At 49.6% G+C, this 16,796-nt stretch overlaps 1 protein-coding gene across 1 annotated transcript; it reads left to right on the top strand.

Annotated features, from left to right (window-relative positions):
* Window positions 1-2,338: 2,338 nt before the first annotated feature.
* Window positions 2,339-10,843, top strand: RABIF (RAB interacting factor). The gene is made up of 2 exons (XM_072733514.1): window positions 2,339-2,540; window positions 8,349-10,843. Exons 1-2 carry the CDS (start codon window positions 2,415-2,417, stop codon window positions 8,592-8,594), a joined length of 372 nt encoding a protein of 123 aa, XP_072589615.1. The 5' UTR covers window positions 2,339-2,414; the 3' UTR covers window positions 8,595-10,843.
* Window positions 10,844-16,796: the final 5,953 nt, after the last annotated feature.

Genomic DNA, 16,796 nt, shown 5'->3' with positions numbered 1-16,796 from the left:
TTGCCAACTAGCTCCACTATGTTTCTCTGACATGGGTAAGAGGTAGCTACCCCTTTACCCTTGCCAAGATTCTCATCAGTAAAATATTTATATGAAATTGCATGTTTATTGACTCCTCTCACACCTGGAGTTTACTTGAAAACCAAACAGAATAAAGGGGAATCCATCTTGAGCTAATTTAGTACCCACTTGACTTTTAGGGTGTTAGTCACTCTGGTCTTTTTTTTATTTGCTTAGATTTATGGCACATGATATAAATAGCTATAGAGAAGGCCTGCAAAACTGCAAAAAATCCTGGTATTTCCAGAGCAAAGGAAAGGGAGCCAAAAAGGAAGTTATTTTCTCTAAAGAAGCCTGCCAACCTTTCCTCAGCAGATGGTTTGTGCCTGCTGATCAAACCACAGCTATGAAACATGTGACTCATCCTATCAGGGAAAGATCCAGGGGAGGCAGAGAAATGGGGGTAAAGAACTGAGGGCTCCTGGACTATCTTTACTGCTTGTTTTTCTGAGTTGCAGACCAAATTCCTAAATAGTTCTATGGCAGCCACGGCTGAATATTCTACAGAAAACATCTAAAACTTTGCTCTCTTCCCACTCTTCCCAATCCTACACGCTTTGTTTATGCACATACACAGATGTACCCCTAATTTGGGGGTTCCTCTTGTTTTTCTAGGTCTCTTGGATGGCAACCAGCCAAATAGGTCTCCAGTCTCAGAGATTTATCATTTATCGTGTCACCCCTATTACAATACAGACACCCAACTTATTTCTTGGTCCTTAATGACTTTATTTCTAATAGTTCCACATACATTCCTCTATTTGTATTCCCTCTGCTACCACATAGTTCGGGCCTGTATCTCTTGCCCAGACTCATGGTGATGGCCTGTCTTCTCCTCCTTCCAGTCTAGCTCCTCCATTTTGTCATCAGTGTTATCACAGCACCTAATACACAGCAAATTTTCAGTGAATATCAAAGTTCTTTCTGGCCTTTATTCCATAGATACCCGTCGCCCATATTATGAAGTTCAAAATTCCTTCCCATGACTTTAGACCCATGGTGCTGGGCCCACTCTGCCCCTCTGATCTTCCCTTTGCTCAGCTGTTCCCCCCTTAGGTATAACGTGTCCAGTGGCCGCCTGCACGTCCCCAGACTCGCTCTCCTCTTTGCTCAGGTATTGTTCTGTCTGAAATCCCCTTTCCAGACAAAGTCCTGGCCACACTCTGATGTCACGTAGTTGTCACGTGGCGGGATCCCGGGGGGCGCGGGGGTTCGCGCCGCCTTCCGCCCAGGGCGTGACCCCGGCCCTGGGGATCGAGGCCCACAGAGGCCCACATCGGACGCCCCGCAGGGAGCCTGCGGCTCCCTCTGCCCGTCTCTCTGGGTCTCTCGTGAATAATCTTCTATTTTTTCAAAGATCTTTATTCATCCACAGAGACCCAGAGAGACAGAGGCAGCGACCCGGGCAGAGGGAGCCCGACGCGGGACTCGATCCGGGCCTCCAGGGTCACGCCCTGGGCTGACGGCGGCGCTAACCCCTGCGCCCCCCGGGCTGCCCAATAAATGATCTTAAAAAAAAAAAAGAAAAACGTCGCGTAGGGAGACCCTTTTCTAACTCCCCAGTGGGGATTACTCCCGGGCCGTGGCCTCCGTCTACTCCATCCCGTGCCTGTCGTCGTCGCAGGCCGCGGGGTCCGGGCGCCTCCCGGTGCCGCCTCCCGGTGCCGCCCGCCTGAGGGCCGGGGCCGGTGCCCCTGCGCCGTGCGGGCTCCCGCCGGGGAGCTACTGAGGCAACGAGGCCGCGCAGGCCGCTGCGCTGGGCGGAGGAGACGCCGCCGGACGAGGTCGAGCCCGGCCAGCGGGGATCGGGGCCCGCGAGCGCCGGGCGGGGCGGCTCTGAGGCGGCTCTGAGGCGGCTCCGAGGCGGCTCCGAGGCGTGTCCACGCGGCCTTGCGCCTGCTCACGACCCGCCGCCCAGCGCAGCGGCGACGCGGCTTCCCGGCCCCGCGCGGGGCACCGCCGACGAGCTCTCCTCCAGGGGCGGCCGCAGCCGGGGCCCTCGCGCCGCGGCCCGAGGCCAGTCCAGTCTCCGCCAGCGGGAGGCGCGGCCCGCGTCTGCCGCCGGGCGAGGGCGAGGGCGAGGCGAGGCGAGGGCGAGGGGCGGCCGCGGAGCGCGGAGACCGCGTCACGGCCCCGCGGCCCCGGGTCACAAAGCCGGCGAGTCCCGGCCGGCCCGGCGCTGAGCGCGGCGCTTGCGCAGGAGGCGGGAGCGGGACGCGGGCGCCTGCGCAGGGGGTGGCCCCGCCTCGCCCCGCCCCGCCCCGCCCCGCCCCGCCCCGGAGGCCGCGCCTGCGCAGAGACCGCGGAGACAGCGCCTGCGCGGTCGGGCCCGGGACGCGGCGGCGGAGGCGGCGATGGAAACGGCCGAGCCGCTCAGCGACCTGGTGTCCGCCGAGGGCCGAAACCGGAAGGCGGTGCTGTGCCAGCGCTGCGGCTCCCGGGTGCTGCAGCCCGGGGCCGCGCTCTTCTCCCGCCGGCAGGTAGGGCGCCCCGAGGCCGCGACCGCCGACCCCCGTGCCCTGCGCCTCAGCCGGGCTTCCGGGGGCCGCCGGCGGGCGGGGGCCGCGCCTCAGGCCCGGAGTCGCCCTGACGGACGCTTCCCCTCGCGCTCGCATCTCCCTCGGGGCTGCCGCCCCCGGAGCCGACGGTGGGACACGGCTCTTTACCTTGCTGAGGCGTGACCGGGGTGTGACCCCGCCGCGTGCGCCCCGCTCGGGACGGCCCCTGGGCCTTCGCGGGGAGGCCTCGGGGGAGGGGCCGGGGCCGGGGCCGGGGCCGGGGCCGGGGCCGGGGCGCGCTCAGGGCCCGCAGTGTCCCTCGCGGCGGCGGCAGCGGCAGCACGAGGCTCAGCAGCAGGGCCCGACGGCGCAGAGCTCCCTCCCGCCACAATCCCAGCCCAACTCGCGACGCCTTCAGTGTTGTTTTTAGATTTTATTTATTCATGAGAGAGGCAGAGACCCAGGTGCAGGGGGAGGCGGCTCCCCGCGGGGAGCGGGTGCGGACTCGATCGCGGGCCGGGGGTCACGGCCTGGGCCGGAGGCCGACGCCCCACCGCGAGCGCCCGCGCCCAGCCCAGGGTGCGCTGTTACACCACTAGCCCGTGAGGTCTTGTGCCTTGAGACTGTGCACGTAAGTAAGAGGTTAACGGACATTTAGATTTAAGTAAATCGGTGAACCGGAGCCCAGTGTAGGGATGGGTCAGCGTGGATGGAACGGATTAGTGCTCACCGGGCTGCAGCACGTGTTCTTCGTGAATCCTGTAACTGGCCTCTCCATACCCTGGAACTCGGAACTTCCTGAAATCTAAAGTTTGTGACAGGAAATCATGACGAAGCCGAATGGAGATGGAGGGAACGGCGGGGTGATATTTCATAGTTAGCAGGAGGAGGAGAAGTACGGTTTCTTAGAAGAACTGAAAAGTTCAACGTGGCCAGAAAGCCAGGATGTAATACAACTGGCAAGTAATGCAGCCAGGTGGAGTTAAGGTGATTGCAGTAGAGGAGGCGAGGGAGCTCTGGGGAGGACCCATCCCCTTGGAGGGTAGAAGCCCACGCATGGGGCTAGGATGCGGGACCAGCAAGGACGCTGAGCCAGGTGCCCATCGGCGGTGGACAGGGCAGCGACCAGGCCACCTCACACAGCCATGAGGGGTCACCACATGCCAGGATCCGTAGAGGAGCCAACATGCATGTGAGGGTGTAGGAGTAATTGGGAGCAAGGAGAGCACCAGTTCCCACTCCCCATCCTGAAGATCCCAAAGTAGGTGGAGTGTCAGACGATGGGCAGCACGGAGGAGCCATATTTCCATGAAGACAAAGAGAAAAGGGAAACACTCACCAAAGGTTGAGAATGTAGGAAAGACAGACGAGGTTAGAAAAGAGTAATTTGTTTTTTACAGTTTTTGGAGGGGGGAGAAGCGTGGCAGGAGTGGGCAGCGGAAGATGAACTCAGAAGAGAGCAGTGTTTGGTGAGACAGGGCAGCAGAGGCCCCGAGGGCACACCCAACAGCAGTGTCTCCCGAGGCGGAACATGTACTTCTCTGCAACCCAGCCAGTGCACCTCAGGACCTTTGCCCCAGGGGAGTGAAAACAGGTTTACACAAAACCTTGTACGTAAATGTTCATTGTACCATTTTTCATATTGGCCAGAAACTGCCAGGTGTCCTTCAGCAGGGGGATGTCAAACAAACTGCTGTAGCCGTATGGTTGGATGAACCACGATGGAATGAACCACTGACATATTATACAGCTTGGGTGACTCTCCAGAGAATTGTGCCGCGTGAAAAAAGCCAGGCCCAAAATAATACATACTGTATGATTCCATTTCTGTGACATTTTTGAGTTCTAGAAATGGAGAGTCGATGAGTGACTGCCAGGGATGGGAACTGGGGGCTGAGGGTTCTGGGAAGTGTGGTTATAAAAATGACAGGAGGGGCCCTCCTGGTGGTGGAGCTGCTCAGGGTCTTGACTGTGGTGGTGGATACATGAACTTCCTCGGGGTAAAACTGACCGAAGTGTGTACACATCACACAGAAACAGGGCACTCTGAATAAAATCAGTGTCGGTGTCCTGGTTATGAGATTATGCTCCGGTTTTGCAGAATATTACCATCAGGGAAAACTGTGTCACCAAACACAGGGTATGTGGAATCTCTGTATTGTGTCTTGATATAGAAATAATTAGTATATATGTCTTTATATTCTTCACTGCATGTGAACCCACAGTTACCTCCGTAAAATTTTAAGACTGATTAAACAATTTAAAAATCAGGACATTATGCTAAGTAAAATAAGCTAGTCACAAAAAAGACAAATATTGTATGATCCCACTCATGAGGTACCGAGGGTAGTCAAATTCCAAAGTCATAGGGACAGAGCAGAATGGTGGTTTGCATGGACTGGAAAATGGGGAGTTGTATTTAATGGGTACAGAGTGCCATTTTGGGAAGATGAAAAAATTCTAGCGATGCGTGGTGGTGGTAGTTGCTTAACAGAGTATATGTATTTAATGCCACTAAACTGCACACTTAAAAATGACTTAAATGGTAAGTTTTAGGGGCACCTCGGTGGCTCAGTTGCTTGAGCATCCCACTCTTGATTTGGGCAGCGAACCTGCTTAGGGATTCCCTCTCTCCCTCTGCCCCTCCCCCTGCTCTTTCTCTCTGAAGTAAATCTTTTTGAAGAACGGTTTTATGCTATGTATATATATATGGTTGGTCACAAAAAACCACCACAAATACTCAGAGAAGGGAGAAAATTACAAAAAAAAAAATACCAAAAGTTTACTCTGTACTGTAACAGTTTTTATTTTCATCTATATTGTAGCCTGCTTGCCAAGTTTTCTACCATAAGAATGGATTTTTACAAAGAGAAAATTTTTAAAGATTTTATTTATTTATTTATTTATTTATTTATTTATTTGACAGCAAGAGCATGCAAACAAGCAGGGGGAGCAGGACAAGGAGAAGCACCCCCTCTCCAGCAGGAAGTCCGACACGGGGCTCCATCCCAGCCACCCAGATGCCCCAAGAGAAAGTATTTTTAAAAGGACAGTTAACAGTTCTTTTTTTTTTTTTTTTCCTTTTCAAAGATTTTATTTACTTGAGAGCATACAAGCAGGGGCAGAGAGGGACAAGCAGACTGCATACTGAGCAAGGAGCCAGACGCGGGGCTCCATCCCGGGACCCCAGGATCATGACCCGAGCTGAAGGCAGTTGCTCAACCGACTGAGCTACTCAGCTGCCTCTTTCTTGAGAAAGCAAAAGGAGTTCCCCTGACCATCTCCCGGAGTTGGCGTATTCTACGTCTCTCTGAGGAGATGGTCCAGGATTAGGGTAGTGGCTGAGGTCCTAAGCAGTTAGCCCACCCAGTCAGGGATGTAACTGGCAACTCTGGCCCCTGGCCCTCTGAGTTAGCAGCCCTCAGTGAGATAGTAATTTCTTGATTTCCACCCCAGTGGTCTATCTAGAAAGCCTAATTGTATTCCAAATGTTACATCCCCAAAGCTGACCCTGCAATAGCCCTGGGCACTGCAGAGACAGGGTTGAGATGAGATTGAGATGCATACAAATACACACACAATGTGCTTAAATTTAAATGTAGGTCTAGTCTTATGGATCTGACGGGATTTAAATAAAAATGAGAATGTTGAGAACCCTTGAATGATCGGTTAATAGTATTTATCTCAAATCACTACTCAAAAGAGACTTCAGAGGTGGTGTTTTGCATCATTAAAAAAACAAGCAAACTATAACTGTGGGAGGGAAGCTGGGGCTCCTTTGTTGGACATTTAAAGGCCAATGTTTAAAAAGTCTTTGGTTTTTCTCCCCTTAATGTTTCACTCACCTTACCTGTAGTAAAGATGTTGATTTCACACCTACAGAATAGGCCAGAAACACCTTCGGGGGAATTTATCTCTCTTCACAGAGAGATACAGCTAAGGCTGGAACCTAGGTCTCCGGGTCCCTGAGTTTTGGTTCCTCTTTGCCTCTGCCTGTTCCCATTTTCACGTAGGGTAAAACAAAGCACTGGGGACTCCTTAAAAACATTAGATGAGGTTAAAAAAAAAAAAAAAAAAAAGGGTGACTGGAATGACCATATTAACAGGAGGAGGGACTGTCCTATTTTTTGATGTCCTCAGGTGATCTTACAGTGTAGGGTGGTACACAGATACCTGTTTTAGCAGGCCACGTGGTTGGAAGATGGGGAGCAGAGATGTTCTGGATCAGTGCTCCCTCCTCTATCAGGGATAGCCACACGACGGCCCAGCGTGTTTAATGCACACTAGCAGCTTTGTGATTCCCTAACAGCAGCATTCAGGAAGAGGCTTGCTCATCTCTACCAAAGCATTTGCCTCTTTTGGACTAATTAGTGTCCAGTGGTTTTTTTGTTTGTTTGTTTTTGTTTTTTTTTTTAATTAAAAAGAAAGTTTTTTGCTTTTATTCTGCTTGCTAATGCCAGACAACCACACTGGGGGCATCCTATTGTATTAGAGTTTGGGGATGCAGTAGAGATGTACTATGGGGTGGAAAATAGATTTATTGGCAGCAGCCATAATGACAAGGAGCAGAGGGGTAATGAGCTTTGCTGGCATTGTATCCTCTAGTACTCTGGGGCAGCGGAAGGTGTGTAAACTAACCATAGGGAAGAAATTAAAGGGCGTGTATGTGTGTGAGGCTTTCTTCTAATGATCGGGAAGGCATGTTGATTAGTGGGTAGGAGGATCCTTGGGATGATATTCCAAATTCTAGAACTAGATTTTCCTTTTCAATGCTCTTTTTGTAAGATAAGTCCAGCATATACACAACACTGATAGAATAGAACAAAGCCAGATGTCCTCTGTTTATTCTTTTTATAAATATTTGAGTTCTTGCTCCATGTCAGTTATTATTCTAGGCACTGGGGTTATAGTAATGAACAGGAAAGGTAAGCTCCTTGCTTTCCTGCGGCTTGCGTTCTAGTGGAGGGAGACCCATGGTAAATAGCTAAGCCAATAAATAATTTCAGAGAATAAGTAAGAAAGAAAAGAGGTAGTGGCATAAGGAAATTTGGGGGGTAATGAATGTGTTATCTTGCTGGTAATGATTTATCAGTATTTACATGAGCCAAAGTATATCACATTGTACGCTTTAAATATGTACAGTATATGTGTCAATTACACCCCAGTAAAGCCATTTCAAAAAATAAAATACGGGCACCTGGGTGGCTCAGTCAGTTGAGCCCCTTCGGTTCAGGTCATGAACCTGGGGTCCTGGGATCAAGTCCCACATCAGGCTCTCTGCTCAGAGCCTGCTTCTCCCTCTGCCTCTGCCTGCCACTCCGCCTACTTGTTCTCTCTCTCAAATAAACAAATATTCTTTTTAAAAATAAACAATAAAAATAAAAAATACAATGGACAGTATAGGAAGCTAATTCAGATTGGTCAGAGAAGACCTCATGAAGAGGTTACATTTGAGCAGAATATCATGAAGGAGCCAGCCTTGCCACGATCTGAGGGCACAGAGCACACTCACCCTGTGTGGCTATAGCAGAATGACCTCCAGGGAGATCAGGATCAGGCGTTGGAGCCACATGACCAGAGCATGTCACTTATGTCTCTTCAGGATCAGGGCGCAGACCAGAGGCAACAGAGGAGCCACCCAGCATCCTCGTCTCTAACGTGATGACAGGGCTCCTTATTTGGTTTTCAGTCCAGGAAACTGCCAGGGAATGTGAAGTGTAGGCAGGATGGGGGCGATGATGCAAGTGGGCCAGTCAGCGTCTGTATTCTTCGTGTTCTCTTCCACTGCAGCTTTTCCTTCCCTCCATGAGAAAGAAGCCAGCTCTGGCTGACGGCAGCAATCCTGATGGCGATCTCCTCCAGGAACACTGGCTGGTTGACGACATGTTCATCTTCGAGAACGTGGGCTTCACCAAGGACGTGGGCAACATCAAGTTTCTGGTGTGCGCAGACTGTGAAATTGGACCAATTGGCTGGCATTGCCTGGATGACAAGAACAGTTTCTATGTGGCCTTGGAACGGGTTTCCCATGAGTAACTGAGGGGAGGGGGACTCGGCTCCACCGCCCGCTATAAAAGCTGCTCCCCTCAAGAACTGGCATTTAACCTGGTGTAACTGTGCTGCTGCCCCTTTTCTGTACTAATGTAAATGATGAGTATCAGCACGTCCGGTTGAACATGCATAGGGCTGATCCCGTGTCCCTAAAGCCTCAAATGGGCGCCTCTTTCACAGCTCACGTTGCATCCCAGCATCTCCTCTCCCTTTTCTCCCAGTGGCAGGACACTAGAACACTTTCACAAATCTGCCCCCATCCCTGACATCCTGCCTGGGCTCTCTGACCCTGGACTCCCTTGTTTCTTGCTCTGTGACAGCAGTGTTCAGTCTCAGCCACGATGACACAGAGCAGATGATGCTCGTGCTCACAGTTCAAACCCCACCTTCTCTCACTCAAGAAAGCATACAAGTGACTTTGTTGGGTGGCTAGCTTTATCTACAGTAGTTTATTCTTTTTAAAAGTATAGCATTTACAGACTTCAGTATTTAAACTGCTAATAGGAAACACATTACTTTGGACACGTCTGTAACGTCACGTTTGAGAGCCGACCCTCTGGGTTGATAGTGACTTTTTATAGTGAAGATGACTATATCCCCTCCTCCCTTCAAATCTTGATGTGGTTTCTCTTTACTTTATAGCCTATACATTGAGAATTAGATTTTCAACCCTGTCTGGCAGCCACGCCAAGGAAAACTCAGCCCTGGCTTCAAATCAGGGTGGAGGATGCCCACATTATCCTTTGCCACATTATCCATGACTTTACAGGTTTGTCGTATTTGGGCAAGTAACTCTTCCTCTTTTCCTAGGAAAGACTTCTCTACTGGATAGCGTCACTATTTACTGAGCCCACTAAGAATGGTCCTCAGAGTTTTGGTTCAGCTGGAATCCCTGGACCAATCCAGAACACAAATTTCTGTCCAAATGCCACTATCTTCTGTAGCTGTGGGGTTACTCTAACAGTTTGATGTTAGCCAATTTGTCAGCCCTTCAATATGATTATCACTTGTTCTGTCATTTTTCTTCTGAAGTGACTCAGTGTCTTAAAAGGAATCTCTATGGCCAGGTGTTGAGTGTCCTCCCAGAAGTCCTACCTCTAAGATTGAGGAGAACATAGAATTGAAATAAGGACTAAACAGAACCCTTACAAGCTACAGCCCATCCTTCTGTGTCTGTTTTCTGCTTGCTCCTGCCTTCTTTCTCTCCAGAACTTTTCTGAGGACTCCCCAGGTAAATTGTGGGCCTTGGGCTTTGCAATCAACCTACCAAGGAAGGTGGCTTCCTTCCGCAGTCATCGCCTCAGTGAGCTGTAGTTGAAAATGAGAGACCTGTTCCCTAGACAAAGTCAAATGTCTATGATTATGGCATTTGTAGTAAAACAACTGTGAGAATTATCCACTCAGGTCAGAAGGAACAAAACCAAGTAGATGCCTCTGGGGCATGTAGCCCCTTCTATCACAAGCCAAAACCTATGGAAAGCATTTTTTTAGATTAGACTTTGACTTTTCTTTCCTTTTTTAATCACAGAAATAATCACTCATTTCCACCATCCGGAGATTGCCTATGGTAATGTGGTATATACCCTTCTTAGTGTTTTTTCTATATGTATATAGAAATATGTATGGTTTTTAAAAACAGATAAGAGATCATATTGTGCTCTTTTATAACTTGCTTTTTCCATTTGACAAAGTCCTGACTTCCCATGTTAACAGATGACCATCTATGGACACCCTTGTATTTCTGTACTATAATTTACTTAAACAATCTACTATTAGATTGTCTCCAGTCTCTTATAAACGATGTGATGTAACGTGCAACTTTATAGTTAAATCTGGATACAAATTCTTAACTATTTTCTACATTGCTAGAAGTAGAATTGTAGGGTATGCACGTTTTCATGGATTTGCTCTCTTGACACATACTCTTCAGAAACAGCTGTGGTAATTCACCGTCCTTCAGCAGTGTAAAAGAGCACTGATTTCTCCGAAACCTTCCTAACACTGGGTATTTATTATCATTAAAATATTTTGCCACTTTATAGAAAAAGTATCTCATTGTTTTAATTTGCATTTATTTTATGTTTAATGAAATTTTTATATACTTATTGGTCATTTGTATTTTTGTTTTTTTTTACAGAATTGCCATTGTTGCCCCAGTAGCCAAAAATACCAAGTTGTTATTCTTGCCTTTGCAGTTTAATTTGAAAGAAATAAAGGCGTGTAAACAGTAGAAATTAGATTCCTGTATGTGCTTGGGAAGAATATGCAATCTGAAAAAGCAGAGGAGAATGGAGACCCGACCCTCCTATCAACTCATAAGTTAATCACTCAGTGTCTGCTATAAAATGAGAATGTCACCTCTTTGTTCCCCTTATGCATAATGGGCTCTCTGCTCTCAGCAGAGACTTGTGAAACCATTATCTGCTTTGTCGCAGGTAGGTGGACGCAGCCCATGAGTAGAGGAACTTGCGGGTCCTGTTAGGGAGAGCAATTGATGTTCCCTAGGCCTAATTTTTCCTACAAAATTCTTTTTTAACACAAAGACAGTGGTGTACTGACATTTTACATATTGTTACTATGCCACGTGCGAGCCTACTCCAGTAACTGTGATGTGTAACCACTGAGAACTTCTATTCCTGACGATGGTGGAGAGGTCGTTCGGACTGACCACCCCACTGAGAGCAGCCAGAAAGGCCGGACAGGCATTGGTGAGCTAACGTGTGTTTGAAGTGCTCCTGGACCCGGAGCACTGAGAAGACAGAGGCCCCAAGAAGTGGGCTTTGTGTTACGGGCCGCTCTTCTATTGGGGGCATTTGCCAGATGTCAAAGGGGGCAGTGCAGGGGCTGGTGGGTGATTGGGACAGCCTTCCAGAAGTAGGGGTCTGGGCCTGTCAAAGAGTGGTAGACTGGGTAAATGCTTCTCGTATGGGGGTGAGGCCCTCAGTCCCCTGCACCCCAAGAATAGGGGTGAGCCAGAAGTAGGAAATAGGCTGAGGGGACTGCAGCTTGGCTTCCAACAATGTGAGGCCTTGAAATTAGATTAAGTCGATCCCAAAGTGGTAGTTTCCCAAACCCTTGGCATAAGCAAGTAAGAATGCTCTCTGGAGGAAAATACCGTCTTTAATTTCAACTTGTTTCTACAACAATTTTGCTAATACCATATTCTGAATGTGACAAAATGAAACCAGGCATATGAGACAGGATATTAAAACCAGTGAGGGCCCCCTGGGTGGCTCAGTGGCTGAGGGTTTGCCTCTGGCCAGGGCATGACCCTGGGGTCCTGGGATTGAGTCCCATGTCAGGTTCCCTGCATGGAGCCTGCTTCTCCCTCTGCCTGTGTCTCTGCCCCTCTCTGTATAAAGTCTTTAAAAAAAGAAAAGAAAAAAAAAAAAAAAAACAGTGAAACAAGAGGCCATGGAAAGAGGCCCGTAGAAGCCACAGATAGTGGAGCAATCAAACACAGACTATAAGATAACGCCTTACTCTGTTCAAGGAAATAAGCAAGTTTTGGGAATTTGAACAGATACCTGGACATGTGAAAAAAATACGAATGCTAGAGTTAAAAAAAAAATCCAATAACCAAAATTAAGAATTCAGTGGAAGTTTTTGACAGCAGATGATGCATAGCTGAAGAGAGAACTAGAGAACTGGGAGCTAGGAATGATTCTCACATATTTGCAAGACTAAAACACAAAACCTTATACATTCCTGAGAGCAATTCAAAGGAAACACATTTATAGGGCCAGAAAACTACAGCCCAGAGGCCAAATCCACTCAGGCTAGCATCTGATTTGTTGAGATTCAGGAGCCTGTGACCTAAGAATGGTTTCTACCTTTTGAAATGGTTACAGAAGTTCTTATGTAGTATCTCCCAATTTTACCTCTTAACCTGCAAAGACTAAAATATTGATTAACTGGTCCTTTAAGAAAAAAAAAGTTGCCAAATCCTAATTTTGTAAAGATGTCGACTTTTCTCCACAAACTGATGTATAAATTTAATAAAATCCTGGTGAGAAAAAACATTTCTTTTTTTTTTTTTTAATTTTTTTTTTATTTTATTTATGATAGTCACAGAGAGAGAGAGAGGCAGAGACACAGGCAGAGGGAGAAGCAGGCTCCATGCACCGGGAGCCTGACGTGGGATTCGATCCCGGGTCTCCAGGATCGCGCCCTGGGCCAAAGGCAGGCGCCAAACCGCTGCGCCACCCAGGGATCCCAGAAAAAACATTTCATGAAATTCATCAAACTGATTGTAGGAGTTCTATGGGAGTGCAGAGGACCAGGCTAGCCAGGACAGCCATGGAGGAACACAAGAGGCAGAGTTTCTCTGTTGGACAGACATTGTCACAAGAATGGACAAACAGACCCAGGCATGTCACACCTTGATTTATGACGAAAGCAGGGGTGATGATTTGGAGGGAGCACAGGAGGGTTCCTGCAATGCTGGAACTGCTGTTTTCTCATCTGGATAGTGGCTCTGTAACATTATTAAGCTGTACGTCTTTTGTGCACTTTTCTGAATATATGCTGTATTTTCATAACAAGAGTTTGAGAGAATGTAACTAATGATTCTACACAACGCCCACTTTCCTTTTTTAAGACTTTTTAGAGGCAGCCCCAGTGGTTCAGCGGTTTAGCGCTGCCTTCAGCCCAGGGTATGATCCTGGAGACCCGGGATTGAGTCCCATGTCGGGCTCCCTGCATGGAGCCTGCTTCTTCCTCTCTCTCTCTCTCTCTCTCTCTCTGTCTCTCATGAATAAATAAAATCTTAAAAAAAAAAAATACTTTTTATTTGGGGGGGGCACCTGGGTGGCTCAGTAGGTTAAGCGCCTGTCTTCAGTTCCCGTGATGATCCCAGGGTCCCTGCTCATTGAGGAGTCGACTTCTCCCTCTCCCTAGGCCCCTCACCACTCTTGTGCATTCTCCCTCTCTTGCTGTCTTGCTCTCTCTCCTTGTCTCAAATCAATTTTTTAGATCTTTTAAGATTTTATTCATGAGAGACAGGGAGAGAGGCAGAGACACAGGTGGAGGGAGAAACAGGCTCCCTGTGGGGATACCCATGTGGGACCCGATCCCAGGACCCCGGGGTCACTCCCTGAGCCAAAGGCAGATGCTCAACTGCTGAGCCACCCAGGTGTCTCTCAATCTTTTAAATCTTAAAAAAAAAAAAAAAAATTTAAGTAATCTCCACACCCAACATGGGGCTTGAACTTACAACCCCAAGATCAGGAGTTGACTCAATCAAAAAAAAAATTAAAAAAAAAAAAAAAAGGAGTTGACTCAATCAACTGAGCCAGCCAAGCGCCTCCACACCCACTTTCCTAAACATTAGTTCTTCCCTTCAGAATTGGACGGCACTTCTTTTCTATTACCTCCTACATCTATACACATTTAATAATTAAACCTTGTCTCTACTTCCCTCTAAGGAAGATCAATTCCATAAGGGTAGGGACCAAGAATATGTGTTATATGTTAATTAATCAAATTTAAATGAAATTTTCAAAAAGAAATTAGGTACTGCACTTTTTTTCCCCAATACTTCTTGATAAAGACAATGGAAGCAGATGTGGTACAAGATCGCACGGCACATCTGTGTGGTCATGACCCTGTCTAAGCCCATAGGGTAAGAAAATAAAGGTGTTAGCTTCAGTAGTGCCAACCTTTCAATTGTGACCAAGGTGTTCTTGTGTTTGAAGAATTAAATTCCCAGAATATGTCTAAATATGTCTAAATGTTAGAATTTAAGGTCAGGTGAGGGAAATGTCCACCAAATTCACTTCAAATCTATTGAAACTAAAAAAAAAAAAAAAAAAAAAATACATTGAAACTTTGAATTCATGTAACCTTGTATGGAAACAATGTTACGTATGATGTGTAATTTGTAGCCTGTGACACAAAACTGTGTGTACCCACAGCAAAGTATTACAATAATGGTTCTAATTTTGGATGTCAAGAACAAGTCCTGGGGCATCCCGGGGGCTCAGCGGGGGAGCGTCTGCCTTTGGCTCAGGGTATGACCCCGGGGTCCTGGGATCGAGTCCCGCGTCGGGCTCCCTGCATGGAGCCTGCTTCTCCCTCTGCCTGTGCCTCTGCCTCTCTCTCTGTGTCTCTCATGAATAAATAAATAAAATATTTTAAAATAAATCAGTCATTTGAAAAGCCGGTGGTCCCTCTCCAGTACTGGCACTGGCTCAAGAACGAGTAGCCCAGGCACGGCCCTGTGTCTCCCTGTCTCCCTTGACTTCACCGCTGGGTGAACAGGATATTCTTGTTCCCACGAAGTCTCCACCTTCCTTGCTCCTCCCTCCCCCAGTCGGAGTGCGGTTGTCCTATGGATTCCGGGTCATTAGGGAGAGAGTGCCCGTAGGGAAAGGATGCAGAAACCTAGAGGCGACCGTGGCCTTTGCCTCCGAACTTTGTAACGCCTTCAACTCCCGAAGAACCGCGGGAAACGGCATGTGTGCAGCGGCGCTGCGGCTGGGGTCGGTGGAGTGAGGCGGAGAAAAAGACGGGGGAGAGGAGAAAACGGATGTGGACGCCGCAGCCAGCTGGGTAGGCGGAATCCGAACACCTTGCGGCAGAACTGACACGTGTGCGCTGTGAAGAAGAAGGTTGGTGTGTGTGACTCCCACGGACGGCACTGAGGGTCACTGTCGCAAACACAGGTCTACTTGGGGAGGGCCAATAAAGCGACCGAAGGACATTCTTAGCTGCCAGACACCAGCAGCCGGTGGTGAAACGCCGGACAGGACCGGGCACGGAGGACAGGATGGTGTTGAGCGCACGGCCAGGTGGCTTCGTTTTAATCAGACTTGCCCACGTTCAGGAGGATGTAACATTCGGGACGTTCTGCTTGGGGCAGTGACAGACCGGGAACAACCAGGTCTCCGGTTGTTCTCGGTTTTCAAAGTACTTATTTGGATGTTCAAGCGCAAGCTCACCTCACCCCTTGCCTGGAGGGCACCGCTTCACCGCCGCAGCCTCCTAGAACACAAGGGTTGAGATCAAAGGACACTCTCGAGTCTGGAGTTAACCTTTGCACCCCGCATTCACACCACCAAGCCACCTAGACCATGACGCAGTCTGAAAAATATCCCAGGATTCTTTTGAACGACACGTCTAGAGTCTTGTGTAAAAGCAGGTGCAGGTGACACGAACTTTGAGTCTTCCTGGGTTGTGGCAACGGGAAGTCACTACGGCTGCAGATTTTCCTAAAGCAACGATTCAAATCTCCAGGCCAGGCTGGCATAATTAGGGTGCAGGCACCTTCCCAGCGGGAAGGGAGAGCAGGAGATGACAGATGCTTTGGGTTCCTCTGGAACGTGCTGAAGGAGTAAGGTCGTCACTGGGGTGTCCAGTCATTTGATAGAACCAAAGGCCAATTAACCCTCCCAAACCAGGAAACCGGCCCATTTGTTTCGCTTACGTATTTAGAGAAACTGTGGAGGAGGGACGGTGCGCGGCCCTTTAGCTCGGAAACGCACGAAACCACCGCCCGGAAAACCAACCAAGTAACATCTATGACCTGCCTGAAATACCGCTGATGGGTCACGCCTCTGTGGGTCACCCTCGAGGGCCCCACAGCCCGTGGGCTCCTGTGACTCTCCAGAATAACATCCATGTTCGCCCTCCAAGTCTTCTCCAGTGGGCTCCGGGCAGCCTGGGCCCGGCCTCAGCAATCACCTGATCTCACCTGACCTCACCTGTTGTCTCAGTCAAGGGAGGTCAACTCCAATTACTTGCCCAGGAGCGCCCTCCGCCACCCACACCTGCCCTCCCCCACACCCGCCCTCCCCCACACCTGCCGGCCCGCCCTCCCCCACACCCGCCCTCCCCCACACCCGCCCTCCCCCACACCTGCCGGCCCGTCCTCCCCCACACCTGCCGGCCCGCCCTCCCCCACACCCGCCCTCCCCCACACCTGCCGGCCCGCCCTCCCCCACACCCGCCCTCCCCCACACCTACCTGCCCGCTGACCCCGAGCCGAGCAGCAGCTTGTCCCGCCCAGAAGCTCCCGGTACCTGGTTCTCGCCGCGGCACCTCTTCCCCGTGCGACGGCTGCGGGGCTCCGGGCTGCGCCCCCGCCCGAGGTTTCTGCACTTTTCCAGCCACGTCCGCCACGTTACGCGGGGAAAGACCTGGGCACGGGACGCGGCGGCCTCCGCGGAGCTCCCACCCGGGCAGGAG

The sequence above is a fragment of the Vulpes vulpes genome, chromosome 13 (assembly GCF_048418805.1).
Source record: "Vulpes vulpes isolate BD-2025 chromosome 13, VulVul3, whole genome shotgun sequence".
NCBI lineage: Eukaryota > Metazoa > Chordata > Mammalia > Carnivora > Canidae > Vulpes > Vulpes vulpes.
Note: the sequence above shows the minus strand (reverse complement) of the source record. Positions and strands in the feature narration are given on the sequence as shown.